The sequence below is a fragment of the Salmo salar genome, chromosome 04 (assembly GCF_965601325.2).
Source record: "Salmo salar chromosome 04, fSalSal1, whole genome shotgun sequence".
NCBI classification, from domain to species: domain Eukaryota; kingdom Metazoa; phylum Chordata; class Actinopteri; order Salmoniformes; family Salmonidae; genus Salmo; species Salmo salar.
Genome location: NC_138294.1, coordinates 1,765,638 through 1,784,899, shown reverse-complemented (window position 1 = coordinate 1,784,899; position 19,262 = coordinate 1,765,638). Strand labels below are relative to the sequence as shown.

Below are 19,262 nucleotides of genomic sequence, written 5' to 3'. Positions count from 1 at the left end.
GCAGTAGGGATGACCAGGGATGTTCTCTGTTTAGTGAGTCCTCCAGATCAGAGGCAGTAGGGAGGACCAGGGATGTTCTCTGTTTAGTGATTCCTCCAGATCAGAGGCAGTAGAGATGACCAGGGATGTTCTCTGTTTAGTGAGTCCACCAGATCAGAGGCAGTAGGGATGACCAGGGATGTTCTCTGTTTAGTGATTCCTCCAGATCAGAGGCAGTAGGGATGACCAGGGATGTTCTCTGTTTAGTGAGTCCTCCAGATCAGAGGCAGTAGGGAGGACCAGGGATGTTCTCTGTTTAGTGAGTCCTCCAGATCAGAGGCAGTAGGGATGACCAGGGATGTTCTCTGTTTAGTGAGTCCTCCAGATCAGAGGCAGTAGGGAGGACCAGGGATGTTATCTGTTTAGTGAGTCCTCCAGATCAGAGGCAGTAGGGAGGACCAGGGATGTTCTCTGTTTAGTGAGTCCTCCAGATCAGAGGCAGTAGGGATGACCAGGGATGTTCTCTGTTTAGTGAGTCCACCAGATCAGAGGCAGTAAGGATGACCAGGGATGTTCTCTGTTTAGTGAGTCCTCCAGATCAGAGGCAGTAGGGATGACCAGGGATGTTCTCTGTTTAGTGAGTCCTCCAGATCAGAGGCAGTAGGGAGGACCAGGGATGTTCTCTGTTTAGTGAGTCCTCCAGATCAGAGGCAGTAGGGATGACCAGGGATGTTCTCTGTTTAGTGAGTCCTCCAGATCAGAGGCAGTAGGGATGACCAGGGATGTTCTCTGTTTAGTGAGTCCTCCAGATCAGAGGCAGTAGGGAGGACCAGGGATGTTCTCTGTTTAGTGAGTCCTCCAGATCAGAGGCAGTAGGGATGACCAGGGATGTTCTCTGTTTAGTGAGTCCTCCAGATCAGAGGCAGTAGGGAGGACCAGGGATGTTCTCTGTTTAGTGAGTCCTCCAGATCAGAGGCAGTAGAGATGACCAGGGATGTTCTCTGTTTAGTGAGTCCACCAGATCAGAGGCAGTAGGGATGACCAGGGATGTTCTCTGTTTAGTGAGTCCTCCAGATCAGAGGCAGTAGGGATGACCAGGGATGTTCTCTGTTTAGTGAGTCCTCCAGATCAGAGGCAGTAGGGAGGACCAGGGATGTTCTCTGTTTAGTGAGTCCTCCAGATCAGAGGCAGTAGGGATGACCAGGGATGTTCTCTGTTTAGTGAGTCCTCCAGATCAGAGGCAGTAGGGAGGACCAGGGATGTTCTCTGTTTAGTGAGTCCTCCAGATCAGAGGCAGTAGAGATGACCAGGGATGTTCTCTGTTTAGTGAGTCCACCAGATCAGAGGCAGTAGGGATGACCAGGGATGTTCTCTGTTTAGTGAGTCCTCCAGATCAGAGGCAGTAAGGATGACCAGGGATGTTCTCTGTTTAGTGAGTCCTCCAGATCAGAGGCAGTAGGGATGACCAGGGATGTTCTCTGTTTAGTGAGTCCTCCAGATCAGAGGCAGTAGGGATGACCAGGGATGTTCTCTGTTTAGTGTGGGAATTGGACCATTTTCCTGTCTTGCTAAGCATTCAAAACGTGACAAGTACTTTTGGGTGTCAGGGAAAATGTAAGGAGGCCACCTAATCATCCCCAGCTTCCAAATGATCTCCTCTCCCCTGTTACTATTCCCCAGGTCATTGCTGGAAATGAGAACGTGTTCTCAGTCAATTTACCCGATTAAATAAAAAGCTAGCCGAAGAGCATTTTACTGGTTGAAGTGTTTAAAAAAAAGTATAATGCAGTCGATGATAACAAACATTACATTAAGCAGGACGTTCATACGAGTCTTACACTACATTAAGCAGGACGTTCATACGAGTCTTATACTACATTAAGCAGGACATTCATACGAGTCTTACACTACATTAAGCAGGACGTTCATACGAGTCTTACACTACATTAAGCAGGACGTTCATACGAGTCTTATACTACATTAAGCAGGACATTCATACGAGTCTTACACTACAATAAGCAGGACGTTCATACGAGTCTTACATTACATTAAGCAGGACATTCATACGAGTCTTACACTACAATAAGCAGGACATTCATACGAGTCTTACACTACAATAAGCAGGACGTTCATACGAGTCTTACATTACATTAAGCAGGACATTCATACGAGTCTTACATTACAATAAGCAGGACATTCATACGAGCCTTACACTACATTAAAACCTCTTTGGGCTAAGGGGCAGTATTTTCACATACGGATGAAAAGCATGCCCAAAGTAAACTGCCTGCTACTCAGGCCCAGAAGCTAGGATATGCATATAATTAGTAGATTTGGATAGAAAACACTCTGAAGTTTCTAAAACTGTTAGAATAATGTCTGTGAGTATAACATAACTGATTTGGCAGGCACAACCCCGAGCACAATCCATCCAGGAAATTCTTTTTTTGAGGTCATTGTGTTTCCCAAAGGGTTTCTATTGAAAGACCTATTTATGAGGAACCTGGTTGCAGTTCCTATGGCTTCCAGTAGATGTGAACAGTCTTTAGAAATTGGTTGATGTTTTTCTTTTAAGAAATGAGGAAGTAGTGCTATTCATTGTAAGTGTCACTCCAGGTGGACTCCACTGTTTTGGTGCGCGTGAACTGGAACGCGCTTCACTTTGTTTTTATCCGGTATTAGAAACAGTTTATTCCGTCTTAAATTTGATCGATTATTTACGTTTTTACCTGAGGTTGGATTAGGAAAGTGATAAGAGAATTATCTAATAAAGGTAAATGAATCAATAAACCATTATGAATTATAAGTCATGTAGTATGGTTAATAAATAATCAATGTAATGATCGATTAGTCCCAGAAAGTCTAGTAGAGGCTGGAGAGGGAGAGAAATGTGTGTGAGTATGTAGTGGGCCCAAGAGGGCAGGGGCCAGATGGTAAAGGGAGTAGAAACTTCAAGGGGTTCCTAACCTTGAGGGAAAGGAACAGGCTGAGCTGGATAGTGATAAACAGTGTGGGAAGTCAATGGGGGATGTAGTTCACCAACAGTTTGTGTGTAAATGCATGTGCGTAAGTAAGCAAGAAACTATATAATGACTGTTTTGTTATCTTGACCTCAGAACGTTCTCTGAATAAAGCTACAGAAACCTTTTGCAGAAAGCTGAGTCCTTGCCTAATTATTTAACCCATTGTCTTACAAACCTTGGGCATTAGTCAAGGCGTATTGATTATTGATTATTATCATCAAGATATACAATTATTTGAACAGAAAGTTGTTTGAAATGTTTGGACTAAGTTTACAGGTAACTTATTAGATACTTTGTAGGCATGTTGGGCGAGTTGAAACTGGTGTATTTCTGAATGAAACGCGCCAAATAAATGAACATTTTTGGGACATAAAGAAGGACAATATCGAACAAAAGGACCATTTGTGATGTTTCTGGGACATTTTGGAGTGCCAACAGAAGAAGATCTTCAAAAGGTAAGGCATTAATTATATCACTATTTCTGACTTTTGTCGCGCACCTGCCTAGTTGAAATCTGATTTTCATGTGTTTGTATGCGGGGCACTGTCCTCAGATAATCGCGTGGTCTGCTTTCGCCATAAAGCTTTTTTGAAATCGTGAGTAGTGAGTCCTCCAGATCAGAGGCAGTAGAGATGACCAGGGATGTTCTCTGTTTAGTGAGTCCACCAGATCAGAGGCAGTAGGGATGACCAGGGATGTTCTCTGTTTAGTGATTCCTCCAGATCAGAGGCAGTAGGGATGACCAGGGATGTTCTCTGTTTAGTGAGTCCTCCAGATCAGAGGCAGTAGGGAGGACCAGGGATGTTCTCTGTTTAGTGAGTCCTCCAGATCAGAGGCAGTAGGGATGACCAGGGATGTTCTCTGTTTAGTGAGTCCTCCAGATCAGAGGCAGTAGGGAGGACCAGGGATGTTATCTGTTTAGTGAGTCCTCCAGATCAGAGGCAGTAGGGAGGACCAGGGATGTTCTCTGTTTAGTGAGTCCTCCAGATCAGAGGCAGTAGGGATGACCAGGGATGTTCTCTGTTTAGTGAGTCCACCAGATCAGAGGCAGTAAGGATGACCAGGGATGTTCTCTGTTTAGTGAGTCCTCCAGATCAGAGGCAGTAGGGATGACCAGGGATGTTCTCTGTTTAGTGAGTCCTCCAGATCAGAGGCAGTAGGGAGGACCAGGGATGTTCTCTGTTTAGTGAGTCCTCCAGATCAGAGGCAGTAGGGATGACCAGGGATGTTCTCTGTTTAGTGAGTCCTCCAGATCAGAGGCAGTAGGGATGACCAGGGATGTTCTCTGTTTAGTGAGTCCTCCAGATCAGAGGCAGTAGGGAGGACCAGGGATGTTCTCTGTTTAGTGAGTCCTCCAGATCAGAGGCAGTAGGGATGACCAGGGATGTTCTCTGTTTAGTGAGTCCTCCAGATCAGAGGCAGTAGGGAGGACCAGGGATGTTCTCTGTTTAGTGAGTCCTCCAGATCAGAGGCAGTAGAGATGACCAGGGATGTTCTCTGTTTAGTGAGTCCACCAGATCAGAGGCAGTAGGGATGACCAGGGATGTTCTCTGTTTAGTGAGTCCTCCAGATCAGAGGCAGTAGGGATGACCAGGGATGTTCTCTGTTTAGTGAGTCCTCCAGATCAGAGGCAGTAGGGAGGACCAGGGATGTTCTCTGTTTAGTGAGTCCTCCAGATCAGAGGCAGTAGGGATGACCAGGGATGTTCTCTGTTTAGTGAGTCCTCCAGATCAGAGGCAGTAGGGAGGACCAGGGATGTTCTCTGTTTAGTGAGTCCTCCAGATCAGAGGCAGTAGAGATGACCAGGGATGTTCTCTGTTTAGTGAGTCCACCAGATCAGAGGCAGTAGGGATGACCAGGGATGTTCTCTGTTTAGTGAGTCCTCCAGATCAGAGGCAGTAAGGATGACCAGGGATGTTCTCTGTTTAGTGAGTCCTCCAGATCAGAGGCAGTAGGGATGACCAGGGATGTTCTCTGTTTAGTGAGTCCTCCAGATCAGAGGCAGTAGGGATGACCAGGGATGTTCTCTGTTTAGTGTGGGAATTGGACCATTTTCCTGTCTTGCTAAGCATTCAAAACGTGACAAGTACTTTTGGGTGTCAGGGAAAATGTAAGGAGGCCACCTAATCATCCCCAGCTTCCAAATGATCTCCTCTCCCCTGTTACTATTCCCCAGGTCATTGCTGGAAATGAGAACGTGTTCTCAGTCAATTTACCCGATTAAATAAAAAGCTAGCCGAAGAGCATTTTACTGGTTGAAGTGTTTAAAAAAAAGTATAATGCAGTCGATGATAACAAACATTACATTAAGCAGGACGTTCATACGAGTCTTACACTACATTAAGCAGGACGTTCATACGAGTCTTATACTACATTAAGCAGGACATTCATACGAGTCTTACACTACATTAAGCAGGACGTTCATACGAGTCTTACACTACATTAAGCAGGACGTTCATACGAGTCTTATACTACATTAAGCAGGACATTCATACGAGTCTTACACTACAATAAGCAGGACGTTCATACGAGTCTTACATTACATTAAGCAGGACATTCATACGAGTCTTACACTACAATAAGCAGGACATTCATACGAGTCTTACACTACAATAAGCAGGACGTTCATACGAGTCTTACATTACATTAAGCAGGACATTCATACGAGTCTTACATTACAATAAGCAGGACATTCATACGAGCCTTACACTACATTAAAACCTCTTTGGGCTAAGGGGCAGTATTTTCACATACGGATGAAAAGCATGCCCAAAGTAAACTGCCTGCTACTCAGGCCCAGAAGCTAGGATATGCATATAATTAGTAGATTTGGATAGAAAACACTCTGAAGTTTCTAAAACTGTTAGAATAATGTCTGTGAGTATAACATAACTGATTTGGCAGGCACAACCCCGAGCACAATCCATCCAGGAAATTCTTTTTTTGAGGTCATTGTGTTTCCCAAAGGGTTTCTATTGAAAGACCTATTTATGAGGAACCTGGTTGCAGTTCCTATGGCTTCCAGTAGATGTGAACAGTCTTTAGAAATTGGTTGATGTTTTTCTTTTAAGAAATGAGGAAGTAGTGCTATTCATTGTAAGTGTCACTCCAGGTGGACTCCACTGTTTTGGTGCGCGTGAACTGGAACGCGCTTCACTTTGTTTTTATCCGGTATTAGAAACAGTTTATTCCGTCTTAAATTTGATCGATTATTTACGTTTTTACCTGAGGTTGGATTAGGAAAGTGATAAGAGAATTATCTAATAAAGGTAAATGAATCAATAAACCATTATGAATTATAAGTCATGTAGTATGGTTAATAAATAATCAATGTAATGATCGATTAGTCCCAGAAAGTCTAGTAGAGGCTGGAGAGGGAGAGAAATGTGTGTGAGTATGTAGTGGGCCCAAGAGGGCAGGGGCCAGATGGTAAAGGGAGTAGAAACTTCAAGGGGTTCCTAACCTTGAGGGAAAGGAACAGGCTGAGCTGGATAGTGATAAACAGTGTGGGAAGTCAATGGGGGATGTAGTTCACCAACAGTTTGTGTGTAAATGCATGTGCGTAAGTAAGCAAGAAACTATATAATGACTGTTTTGTTATCTTGACCTCAGAACGTTCTCTGAATAAAGCTACAGAAACCTTTTGCAGAAAGCTGAGTCCTTGCCTAATTATTTAACCCATTGTCTTACAAACCTTGGGCATTAGTCAAGGCGTATTGATTATTGATTATTATCATCAAGATATACAATTATTTGAACAGAAAGTTGTTTGAAATGTTTGGACTAAGTTTACAGGTAACTTATTAGATACTTTGTAGGCATGTTGGGCGAGTTGAAACTGGTGTATTTCTGAATGAAACGCGCCAAATAAATGAACATTTTTGGGACATAAAGAAGGACAATATCGAACAAAAGGACCATTTGTGATGTTTCTGGGACATTTTGGAGTGCCAACAGAAGAAGATCTTCAAAAGGTAAGGCATTAATTATATCACTATTTCTGACTTTTGTCGCGCACCTGCCTAGTTGAAATCTGATTTTCATGTGTTTGTATGCGGGGCACTGTCCTCAGATAATCGCGTGGTCTGCTTTCGCCATAAAGCTTTTTTGAAATCTGACACAGCGGCTGGATTAACAAGAAGTTAAGCTTTATTTTGATATATTACAAATATATATTTCGTGAATGTTGAATATTGATATTCCTGTAGTTTAAATTTGGCGCATTACAATTTCACTGGATGTTGTCAAATCAATCCCGCTAAAGGGAGGCGCATGAAGGGATCCATAAGAGTTAAGCAGGACATTCATACGAGCCTTACAGTCTAATTGTAACCCAGTAGTAGTGTGAGCTGCTCTCATAAAGCAACATGCAGGCTGTTTCTACAGTCTGAGAAGTCCCCTGTGTTTTCCCCCGCGGTGGAGAAATTGTGCATACCAACTCGGAATGTGTGTGTGTGTGTGTGCTCGGTGTGTGTGTGTGTGTGTTTCTATGTATGTTTCCTTAAGGTATCCCTCCATACCTCAGAAGGCTCCCTGAGTAACATACCTCACATTCCTGGCAACAATGGCTGTGTTTTTATTAGCCTGTTTAATAGAGGAGAGGGTCTTCAGAGCTGTTATCAATGGACACTAGTTTTACATTGAGTTGTATTGACAGTGACTGTGTTTGCAGGCAGAGTGAACTTTAGTATGATAAAGACATGATTGTAAAATTGTTTCAGTAGTTATTTATTAACCGTAAAAAGAATAATAATAATAATAATTTAGATGATATTTTGTGATGACTAAGGCAGCATCCCAAACGGAACACTAAACCCTACATATTCCCTATGGGCCCTGGTCAAAAGTAGTGCACCCTATTCCCTATGGGCCCTGGTCTAAAGTAGTGCACCCTATTCCCTATGGGCCCTGGTCTAAAGTAGTGCACTATATAGGACCAACAAGGTATCACGGTCCCACTTCAGAGTCAAACGTTTCAGACTGGAGGGGGCTAAACGTCTGTGTGTGAAGTGAAAGTAAACATAGATTTAAGTTTTATTCATTTAAATACCGAGTGGTTAAAACTACTACTTCTGGACGGTTGAGCTAACGTAGGCTAATGCGATTAGCATGAGGTTGTAAGAAACCAGAAAATGAAGAGGTTAAAAGTTCGTTTTTATTTAATGTTTTATTTAACCTGGCTGGTAGTGTCATTGGGGGATGCAGGGACAGACTTTTATTGTGGTTTTCCATTTTAAGTTCCGCTGTCTCCTGGACAACCTCTCTGGGGACTAGATATACTGCCAACACACTGAGATACACACCATGCACACACACACACACACACCATGCACACACACACACACACACACACACACTATGCACACACACACACCATGCACAAACAGACCTGAAATTCCTCAGACAGCTTCCAGTAATAAGAGACGCTTCTCTCTGACGTCACAAAGTATAAACCAAGAGATCTTTACATTTAATCCACCCGTTCAACACACACAGTAAGGACATGTTCCTCTTTTGTCTTCCCGCCAACACACACACACACACACACACACACACACACACACACACACACACACACACACACACACACACACACACACACACACACACACACACACACACACACACACACACACACACACACACACACACACACCCTGGATGTCTTCTGTAATATGATCTACTGGAAGAGTATTCTCTTGATTTTCCTGGCTGTGGGGGTTCAAGGGGAGAGGGAGAGAGGGAGAAAAGAAACGTTTTTCAACTGTGGAAGGTAGGAGAGAGACAGAGAGACAGAGAGAGAATGAGAGAGAGAGAGCGAATGAGAGCAAATGAGAGCGAATGAGAGAGAGAGAGAGAGAGAGAGAGAGAGAGAGAGAGAGAGAGAGAGAGAGAAGAAAACGTTTTCATCTGTGAGAGGTAGGAGAAAGAGAGAGAGAGAGAGAGAGAGAGAGAGAACTTTTTCATCTGTGGGAGGAAGGAGAGAGAGACAGAGGAATTTAATCTGTGGGAAGTAGTGTAGTGTAATTACAGAGTGTATAGCAGACCTGTTCCACTCTGTACCAATCCTGCCACATCACTATGGATGCAACGGAATACAAGACGTTTTTAACCGTTTTTACCCTCTTCAATGTCCTGTCGATATGCTGGTGTGCCCCTCAACAGTTCTGCGAGCCTGGAGAGGACGCTTCGGGTAAAGTATTCATTCATCATCTTCATGACTGGTTATGCATCATGGAGCTTTTGAAGTAAGCCACGAGGTCATTTCTGAGACAATTGTCTTTTTTTTTTCTTCATGTGATTTTTTTATAAAAGTGGATAGTGTTTGTTTGCTACAGCCTCGCGATCTATCCAGATTAGCTACTCAGTGCTTCTACTTCTGCATGGCTTGCTGTTTGGGGTTTTATAGGCTGGGTTTCTGTATAGAAACGTTAATATGCACTGTCCCTTTAAAAATAAAACATTTACTCAAACTCAATATGAGTATTTCAAGTTAGGTTACTAGTATTTCAAGTCAGGTTACTAGTATTTCAAGTCAGGTTAATAGTATTTCATGTCAGGTTACTAGTATTTCAAATCAGGTTACTAGTATTTCAAGTCAGGTTACTAGAATTTCAAGTCAGGTTACTAGTATTTCAAGTCAGGTTACTAGTATTTCAAGTCAGGTTACTAGTATTTCAAGTCAGGTTACTAGTATTTCAAGTCAGGTTACTAGTATTTCAAGTCAGGTTAATAGTATTTCAAGTCAGGTTAATAGTATTTCAAGTCAGGTTAATAGTATTTCAAGTCAGGTTACTAGTATATCAAGTCAGGTTACTAGTATTTCAAGTCAGGTTAATAGTATTTCAAGTCAGGTTAATAGTATTTCAAGTCAGGTTAATAGTATTTCAAGTCAGGTTACTAGTATTTCAAGTCAGGTTACTAGTATATCAAGTCAGGTTACTAGTATTTCAAGTCAGGTTAATAGTATTTCAAGTCAGTTTAATAGTATTTCAAGTCATGTTACTAGTATTTCAAGTCAGGTTACAAGTATTTCAAGTCAGGTTAATAGTATTTCAAGTCAGGTTACTAGTATTTCAAGTCATGTTACTAGTATTTCAAGTCAGATTAATAGTATTTTGAGTCCAACCCACAGTATCCGATTATCAGTGCAATATAATTCTATAAAAAATGTCAAAGTAAATGTCACCACAGATGTCGATGCTTCGTCTGTGTTGGTGTCTGACGTTCTACAGTGGCTTGCGAAAGTATTCACCCCCCTTGGCATTTTTCCTATTTTGTTGCCTTACAACCTGGAATTAAAATAGATTTTTTGGGTGGTTTGTATCATTTGATTGACACAACATGCCTACCGCTTTGAAGATGCAACATATTTTTTTATTGTGAAACAAACAAAAAATAAGACAAAAAAAAACAGAAAAATTTGGCGTGGATAACTATTCACCCTCCCAAAGTCAGTACTTTGTAGAGCCACGTTTTGCAGCAATTAGAGCTGCAAGTCTCTTGGGGTATTTCTCTATAAGCTTGGCACATCTAGCCACTGGGATTTTTGCCCATTCTTCAAGGCAAAACTGCTCCAACTCCTTCAAGTTGGATGGGTTTCGCTGGTGTACAGCAATCTTTAACTCATATCACAGATTCTCAATTGGATTGAGGTCTGGGCTTTGACTAGGCCATTCTAAGACATTTAAATGTTTCCCCTTAAACTACTCGAGTGTTGCTTTAGCAGTATGCTTAGGGTCATTGTCCTGCTGGAACCTGAACCTACGTCCCAGTCTCAAGTCTCTGGAAGACTGAAACAGGTTTCCCTCAAGAATTTCCTTGTATTTAGCGCCATCCATCATTCCTTCAATTCTGACCAGTTTCCCAGTTCCTGCAGATTAAAAACATCCCCACAGCATGATGCTGCTGCCACCACCATGCTTCACTGTGGGGATGGTGTTCTCGGGGTGATGAGAGGTGTTGGGTTTGCGCCAGACATAGCGTTTTCCTTGATGGCCAAAAAGCTCAATTTTAGTCTCATCTGACCAGAGTACCTTCTTCCATATGTTTGGGGAATCTCCCACATGCCTTTTGGTGAACACCAAACGTGTTTGCTTATTTTTTTCTTTAAGCAATGGCTTTTTTCTGTCCACTCTTCCATAAAGCCCAGCTTTGTGTGGTGTACAGCTTAAAGTAGTCCCATGGACAGGTACTACAATCTCTGATGTGGAGCTTTGCAGCTCCTTCAGGGTTATCTTTGGTCTCTTTTTTGCCTCTCTGATTAATGCCCTCCTTGCTTGGTCCGTGAGTTTCGGTGGGCGGCCCTCTCTTGGCAGGTTTGTTGTGGTGCCATATTCTTTCCATTTTTTAATAATGGATTTAATGGTGCTCCGTGGGATGTTCAAAGTTTCTGATTTTTTTTTATAACCCAACTCTGATCTGTACTTCTCCACAACTTTGTCCCTGACCTGTTTGGAGAGCTCCTTGGTCTTCATGGTGCCGCTTGCTTGGTGGTGCCCCTTGCTTAGTGGTGTTGCAGACTCTGGGGCCTTTCAGAACAGGTGTACGTATACTGAGATCATGTGACACTTAGATTGAACACAGGTGGACTTTATTTAACTAAGTATGTGACTTCTGAAGGTAATAGGTTGTACCAGATCTTATTTAGGGGTTTCATAGCAAAGGGGGTGAATACAGTTGAAGCCGGAAGTTTACCTTAGCCAAATACAGTGGGCTCCAAAATGACTGGCACCCTTGACTGGCAATGCACAAACAATACTTAAACAAATATAAACAATATAATTATAGAGATAAACTCAAAATACCAACATGTGAGAAATACTGTACTTTATTAATGTTTCAATGGAACCAACCAAAATCATTTATTGATTTAATTAAAAATCAATGTCCTCCAAATCAAGGTTTCACAATTAATGGCACCCTTAAAGATTATTGTAAATAACATCTACCAAAATTAAACCACAAATTAAATTCCACTTATTTAAGTTTATCTAAGTCTTAAGGAACTATATTGAGCCATTACATCACTTCCTGTTTCACTAGGGTATAAAAATGAGGTCACACACATGCAATGTCCCGCTGTCATCCAACACCATGATGAAAACAAAAGATCTGGCAGTTCAAAAGAGACAGATGGTCGTAGACCTTCATGAATCTGGTAATGGCTACAAGAAGATCCACAAACGATTGAATATATCACTGAGCACTGTCAGGGCCATTATTAAAACATTCAAAAGATATGGAACAGTTGAAAACCTCACGGATAGAGGACGCAAATGCATTTTGCCCCCCCAGGATAGGGAGGAGGATGGTGAGAGAAGCAACAAAATCCCCAAGAATCACTGTGAAAGAATTGCAGGCCTTGGTGGCATCTTGAGGTCACCAGGTTTCAAAAAGCACCATCAGACGCCACCTCCACAACCACAGGCTCTTTGGAAGGGTTGCCAGAAGAAAGCCCTTTCAGACCCCAAGACACAGACGCAGCGCTTGGAGTTTGCCAAACGTCATTTAAATTATGACTGGAAGAATGTGCTCTGGTCAGATGAGACCAAAATGTAACGTTTTGGTCAGATACAGCATCGGCATGTTTGGAGTCGAAACAGAGATGCATACAAGGAGAGGCACCTCATACCCACGGTGAAATATGGAGGGGGTCAGTGATGTTTTGGGGCTGTTTTAATTCCAGAGGTCCAGAGGCACTGGTTAAGATTGATAGTATAATTAATTCCACCAAGTATCAGGCAATTTTGGCTGACAATCTGGTTGCCTCTGCCAGAAGGCTGGGACTTGGCCGTAGGTGGACTTTCCAACAAGACAATGACCCGAAACATACCTCAAGATCCACACAGAAATGATTCTGTGACAACAAAATCAATGTTCTGCCCTGGCCATCTCAGTCGCTGGACCTAAATCCAAACAAAAACCTGTGGGCTGAGTGGAAGAGGGCAGTTGATAAGCGCAAACCCAAGAATGTGAAGGATCTTGAAAGGATCTGCATAGAGGAATGGTACAAAATCCCTCCAAATGTGTTCCTTAACCTTGTCAAACATTACAGGAAAATACCATGCTGTTATCCATACCAGAGGTGGTGGCACTAAGTACTAAATGAGGAGTGCCAATAATTATGAAACCTTGATTTTGGTTAAATTTATTTTGTATTAAATAATTGTATGATTTTGGTTGGTTCCATTGAAACATTAATAAAGTCCAGTATTTCTCACATGTTGGTATTGAGTTAATCTCTATAATTATATTGTTTATATTTTTAAAAGTATTGTTTGTGCATTGCCAGTCAGGGGTGCCAGTAATTTTGGGGCCCACTGTACATGGTAAGTCTGGGGGTTCTCAAGGAGATGTTAGAGAACCACTGCAGTAAGCTAAGTAAAGTCTGGGGGTTCTCCAGGAGAGGTTATAGAACCACTGCAGTAGGTTACATAAAGTCTGGGGTTCTCCAGGAGAGGTTGGGGAACCACTGCAGTAGTCTACATAAAGTCTGGGGGTTCTTCAGGAGAGGTTATAGAACCACTGCAGTAGGTTACATAAAATCTGAGGGTTCTCCGGGAGAGGTTATAGAACCACTGCAGTAGGCTACATAAAGTCTGGGGGTTCTCCAGGAAATGCTGGATATCACTGCAGTAGGTTACATAAAGTCTGGGGGTTCTTCAGGAGATGTTGGAGAACCACTGCAGTAGGCTAAATAAAGTCTGAGGGTTTTCGAGGAGAGGTTAGAGAACCACTGCAGTAGGCTGCATAAGGTCTGGGGGTTCTCCAGGAGAGGTTATAGAACCACTGCAGTCGGCTACATAACGTCTGGGGGTTCTTCAGGAGAGGTTATAGAACCACTGCAGTAGGTTACATAAACTCTGGGGGTTCTCCAGGAGAGGTTATAGAACCACTGCAGTAGGTTACATAAAGTCTGGGGGTTCTTCAGGAGAGGTTATAGAACCACTGCAGTAGGTTACATAAAGTCTGGGGGTTCTCCAGGAGAGGTTGGAGAACCACTGCAGTAGTCTACATAAAGTCTGGGGGTTCTCCAGGAGAGGTTGGAGAACCAATGCAGTAGTCTACATAAAGTCTGGGGGTTCTCCAGGAGAGGTTGGAGAACCACTGCATTAGTCTACATAAAGTCTGGGGGTTCTCCAGGAGAGGTTGGAGAACCACTGCAATAGGTTACATAAAGTCTGGGGGTTCTCCAGGAGAGGTTATAGAACCACTGCAGTAGGCTGCATAAAGTCTGGGGGTTCTCCAGGAGAGGTTATAGAACCACTGCAGTAGGCTACATGTACTTCTGTTATGATGTGTTCTGTATTTTGTATTTTGCAGGAAGATGCAACAACGGTCCAGATGAAGAAAAACGTAAGTGGTTCACTGAAGTTTTTATTCTTATAAGAAAATAAATAAATGTAAATATGGATTGTAAAATATATCTTATGTATGATAGTCTATGTCAACCGTATAGCAGTGCACTGTAGCTTACAGTGTTTATAGTGTACATACCACATGTGGATTTGTGTCAATAGACCTACAGTTGGAGTCGGAAGTTTACATACACTGAGGTTGGAGTCATTAAAACTAGTTTTTCAACCACTCCACAAATTTCTTGTTAACAAACTATAGTTTTGGCAAGTTGGTTAGGACACCTACTTTGTGCATGACACAAGTAATTTTTCCAACAATTGTTTACAGACAGATTATTTCACTTATAATTCAATGTATCACAATTTCACTGGGTTAGACGTTTGCATACAGTAAGTTGACTGTGCCTTTAAACAGCTTGGAAAATTCCAGAAAATGATGTCATGGCTTTAGAAGCTTCTGATAGGCTAATTCACATAATTTGAGTCAATTGGAGGTGTACCTGTGGATGTATTTCAAGGCCTACTTTCAAACTCAGTGCCTCTTTGCTTGACATCATGGGAAAATCAAAAGAAATCAGCCAAGACCTCAGAAAAAAATTGTAGACATCACCAAGTCTGGTTCATCCTTGGGAGCAATTTCCAAATGCCTGAAGGTACCACGTTCATCCGTACAAACAGTAGTACGCATGTATAAACACCATGAGACCACGCAGCCGTCATACCGCTCAGGAAGGAGACGCATTCTGTCTCCTAGAGATGAACGTACTTTGGTGCGAAAAGTGCAAATCAATCCCAGAACAACAGCAAAGGACCTTGTGAAGATGCTGGAGGAAACAGGTACAAAAGTATCTATATCCACAGTAAAATTAGTCCTATATCGACATAACCTGAAAGGCCGCTCAGCAAGGAAGAAGCCGCTGCTCCAAAACTGCCATAAAAAAGCCAGACTACGGTTTGCAACTGCACATGGAGACAAAGATATTACTTTTTGGAGAAATGTCCTCTGGTTTGATGAAACAAAAATATAACTTTTTGGCCATAATGACCATCGTTATGTTTGGAGGAAAAAGAGGGAGGCTTGCAAGCCAAAGAACACCATCCCAACCATGAAGCACAGAGGGTGGCAGCATCATGTTGTGTGGGTGCTATGCGGCAGGAGAGACTGGTGCATTTCACAAAATAGATGGCATCATGAGGCAGGAAAATGATGTGGATATATTGAAGCAACATCTCGAGACATCAGTCAGGAAGTTGAAGCTTGGTCACAAGTGGGTCTTCCAAATGGACAATGACCCCAAGAATACTTCCAAAGTTGTGGCAAAATGGCTTAAAGACAACAAAGTCAAGGTATTAGAGTGGCCATCACAAAGCCCTGACCTCAATCCTATAGAAAGTGTGTGGGCAGAACTGAAAAAGCGTGTGCGAGCAAGGAGTCCTACAAACCTGACTCAGTTACACCAGCTCTGTCAGGAGGAATGGGCCAAAATTCACCCAACTTATTGTGGGGAAACTTGTGGAAGGATACCCGCAACGTTTGACCCAAGTTAAATAATTTAAAGGCAATGCTACCAAATACTAACTGAGTGTATGTAAACTTCTTACCCACTGGGAATGTGATGAATGAAATAAAATCTGAAACAAATCATTCTCTCTACTATTATTTTGACATTTCACATTCTTAAAATAAAGTGGTGATCCTAACTGACCTAAGAAGGGGAATTGTTACTCTGATTAAATGTCAGGAATTGTGAAAACTGAGTTTAAATGTATTTGGCTAAGGTGTATGTAAACTTCCCGACTTCAACTGTATATGTCTGTATATTCTGTTTATTGTCTGTGTATTCTGTTTGTTGTCTGTATATTCTGTATGTTGTCTGTATATTCTGTATGTTGTCTGTATATTCTGTATGTTGTCTGTATATTCTGTTAATTGTCTGTATGTTCTGTTTATTGTCTGTATATTCTGTATGTTGTCTGTATGTTCTGTATGTTCTGTTTATTGTCTGTATGTTCTGTTTATTGTCTGTATATTCTGTATATTCTGTTTGTTGTCTGTATATTCTGTATATTCTGTTTATTGTCTGTATGTTCTGTTTATTGTCTGTATGTTCTGTTTAATGTCTGTATATTCTGTTTATTGTCTGTATGTTCTGTATGTTCTGTTTATTGTCTGTATGTTCTGTTTATTGTCTGTATATTCTGTTTATTGTCTGTATATTCTGTTTATTGTCTGTATGTTCTGTTTATTGTCTGTATGTTCTGTTTATTGTCTGTATATTCTGTTAATTGTCTGTATGTTCTGTTTATTGTCTGTATATTCTTTTTATTGTCTGTATATTCTGTTTATTGTCTGTATATTCTGTATGTTGTCTGTATGTTCTGTATGTTCTGTTTATTGTCTGTATGTTCTGTTTATTGTCTGTATGTTCTGTTTATTGTCTGTATGTTCTGTTTATTGTCTGTATATTCTGTATGTTGTCTGTATTTTCTGTATGTTCTGTTTATTGTCTGTATATTCTGTATGTTGTCTGTATGTTCTGTATGTTCTGTTTATTGTCTGTATGTTCTGTTTATTGTCTGTATATTCTGTTTATTGTCTGTATGTTCTGTTTATTGTCTGTATGTTCTGTTTATTGTCTGTATATTCTGTTTATTGTCTGTATGTTCTGTTTATTGTCTGTATGTTCTGTTTATTGTCTGTATGTTCTGTTTATTGTCTATATATTCTGTTTATTGTCTGTATATTCTGTTTATTGTCTGTATATTCTGTTTGTTGTCTGTATGTTCTGTATAGTCTGTTTATTGTCTATATATTCTGTTTGTTGTCTGTATGTTCTGTTTATTGTCTATATATTCTGTTTATTGTCTATATATTCTGTTTATTGTCTGTATATTCTGTTTATTGTCTGTATATTCTGTTTGTTGTCTGTATGTTCTGTATAGTCTGTTTATTGTCTGTATATTCTGTTTGTTGTCTGTATGTTCTGTATAGTCTGTTTATTGTCTATATATTCTGTTTGTTGTCTGTATGTTCTGTTTATTGTCTGTATGTTCTGTTTATTGTCTGTATATTCTGTATATTCTGTTTATTGTCTATATAGTCTGTTTATTGTCTGTATGTTCTGTTTATTGTCTGTATGTTCTGTATAGTCTGTTTATTGTCTGTATGTTCTGTTTATTGTCTGTATGTTCTGTATATTCTGTTTATTGTCTGTATATTCTGTTTATTGTCTGTATGTTCTGTATGTTCTGTTTGTTGTCTGTATATTCTGTTTATTGTCTCTATATTCTGTTTGTTGTTTATTGGCAGTACCCTTTAACAGAGTCAAATTCCTTTACATGCAAATGTAGCAGGATGGAACAAGCTTGTACATAGATGTCTGTGTGCATCCCAAATGGCAGACTGTTGACCATATAGTGCACTACTTCTGCCCAGGGGCCATAGGGACTAGGGTGCCGTTTGGAACACCTCCGTAGTCTCAGAGAGGGCAGGAACATTAGTTAGGACCTGTGGGGGGGATGTTCTGTACGGTCACCTGTCTGTCTGGGATGATGTAAAATACAATTATATAGATATCACTTCAGGAGATAACAGAGATATGTACTGTTAATTAAAAAAAAAAAATTGTAACGTTCAGAGAATGATATTTAAAAACAAATTCATTCTAGGCAGAGTTGCAAATAAAAAAGCCATATCTCAGATTGGCCAATAAAAAGAAAACATTAAGATGGGCAAAAGAACACAGACACCGGACAGAGGAACTCTGCCTAGAAGGCCAGCATTCCGGAGTCGCCTCTTCACTGTTGACGTTGAGACTGGTGTTTTGCGGGTACTATTTAATGAAGCTGCCAGTTGAGGACCTGTGAGGTGTCTGTTTCTCAAACTAGACACTCAAATGTATTTGTCCTCATGCTCAGTTGTGCACCGGGGCCTCCCACTCCTCTTTCTATTCTGGTTAGAGCCAGTTTGCGCTGTTCTGTGAAGGGAGTAGTACACAGCGTTGTAAGAGATCTTCAGTTTCTTGGCAATTTCCCGCATGGAATAGCCTTCATTTCTCAGAACAAGAATAGACCGACGAGTTTCAGAAGAAAGTTATTTGTTTCTGGCCATTTTGAGCCCGTAATCGAACTCACAAATGCTGATGCTCCAGATACTCAACTAGTTTAAAGAAGGCCAGTTTTATTGCTTCTTTAAATAGGACAACAGTTTTCAGCTGGGCTAACTTAACTGCAAAAGGGGTTTCTAATGATCAATCAGCCTTTTAAAATGAACCTAACTGCAACGTTCTCAGAACCTCCCTGCAACGTTCTCAGAACCTCCCTGCAACGTTCTCAGAACCTCCCTGCAACGTTCTCAGAACCTCCCTGCAACCTAAAAATGTATGTTCCAAGAACAGGCAAAATGTTCCATTTTACATGTCAGGAAACCTATGTCTTCGTTCCCAGAACGAATGAGAAACCAAAAACGTACTTTCCCACAACTTCCAAGGATCCAAATGTGCTGCTAGCTGGGTAAAGTCCCTTAGGTCTTGAGTAAGTCCTATAACATCATTTAATCAACAAAGTAGACAGTAAAGTGTGACCAGGTTCAGTTGCCAAACGTTGTCCAACAATGCAGATAGAAATGCCATGACTACAGCCGACATGACTCCTAGTTCTACGTGTCAGATAAGCATGTTTGTTCTACATAACATATTTCTATCTGAACGTTCCAAAATGTTGTGTCCTCTTCTTACCCCTAACCCTCCTCCCTCCTCTCTCCACTGCAGCAGTGTGTTCAGAGATTAACCTGGGTTACTCCTCTTACCCCTAACCCTCCTCCCTCCTCTATCCACTGCAGCAGTGTGTTCAGAGATTAACCTGGGTTACTCCTCTTACCCCTAACCCTCCTCCCTCCTCT

At 41.3% G+C, this 19,262-nt stretch overlaps 1 protein-coding gene across 3 annotated transcripts in view; it reads left to right on the top strand.

Annotated features, from left to right (window-relative positions):
• The first annotated feature begins 8,710 nt into the window (after window positions 1–8,710).
• The window catches only part of LOC106602129 (carboxypeptidase Z), a 29,225-nt gene continuing 18,673 nt past the window's right edge, over window positions 8,711–19,262 (top strand). For 2 of the 3 annotated variants that reach the window (XM_082973980.1, XM_082973979.1), the window contains exons 1-2: window positions 8,712–9,195; window positions 14,328–14,360. In XM_082973980.1, the coding sequence (XP_082830106.1) occupies window positions 9,084–9,195; window positions 14,328–14,360 (145 nt within the window). In that variant the 5' untranslated portion in view covers window positions 8,712–9,083. Of the gene's footprint in view, window positions 9,196–14,327; window positions 14,361–19,262 lie in introns of all 3 variants that reach the window. The other variant, XM_082973981.1, reaches the window with a different exon arrangement.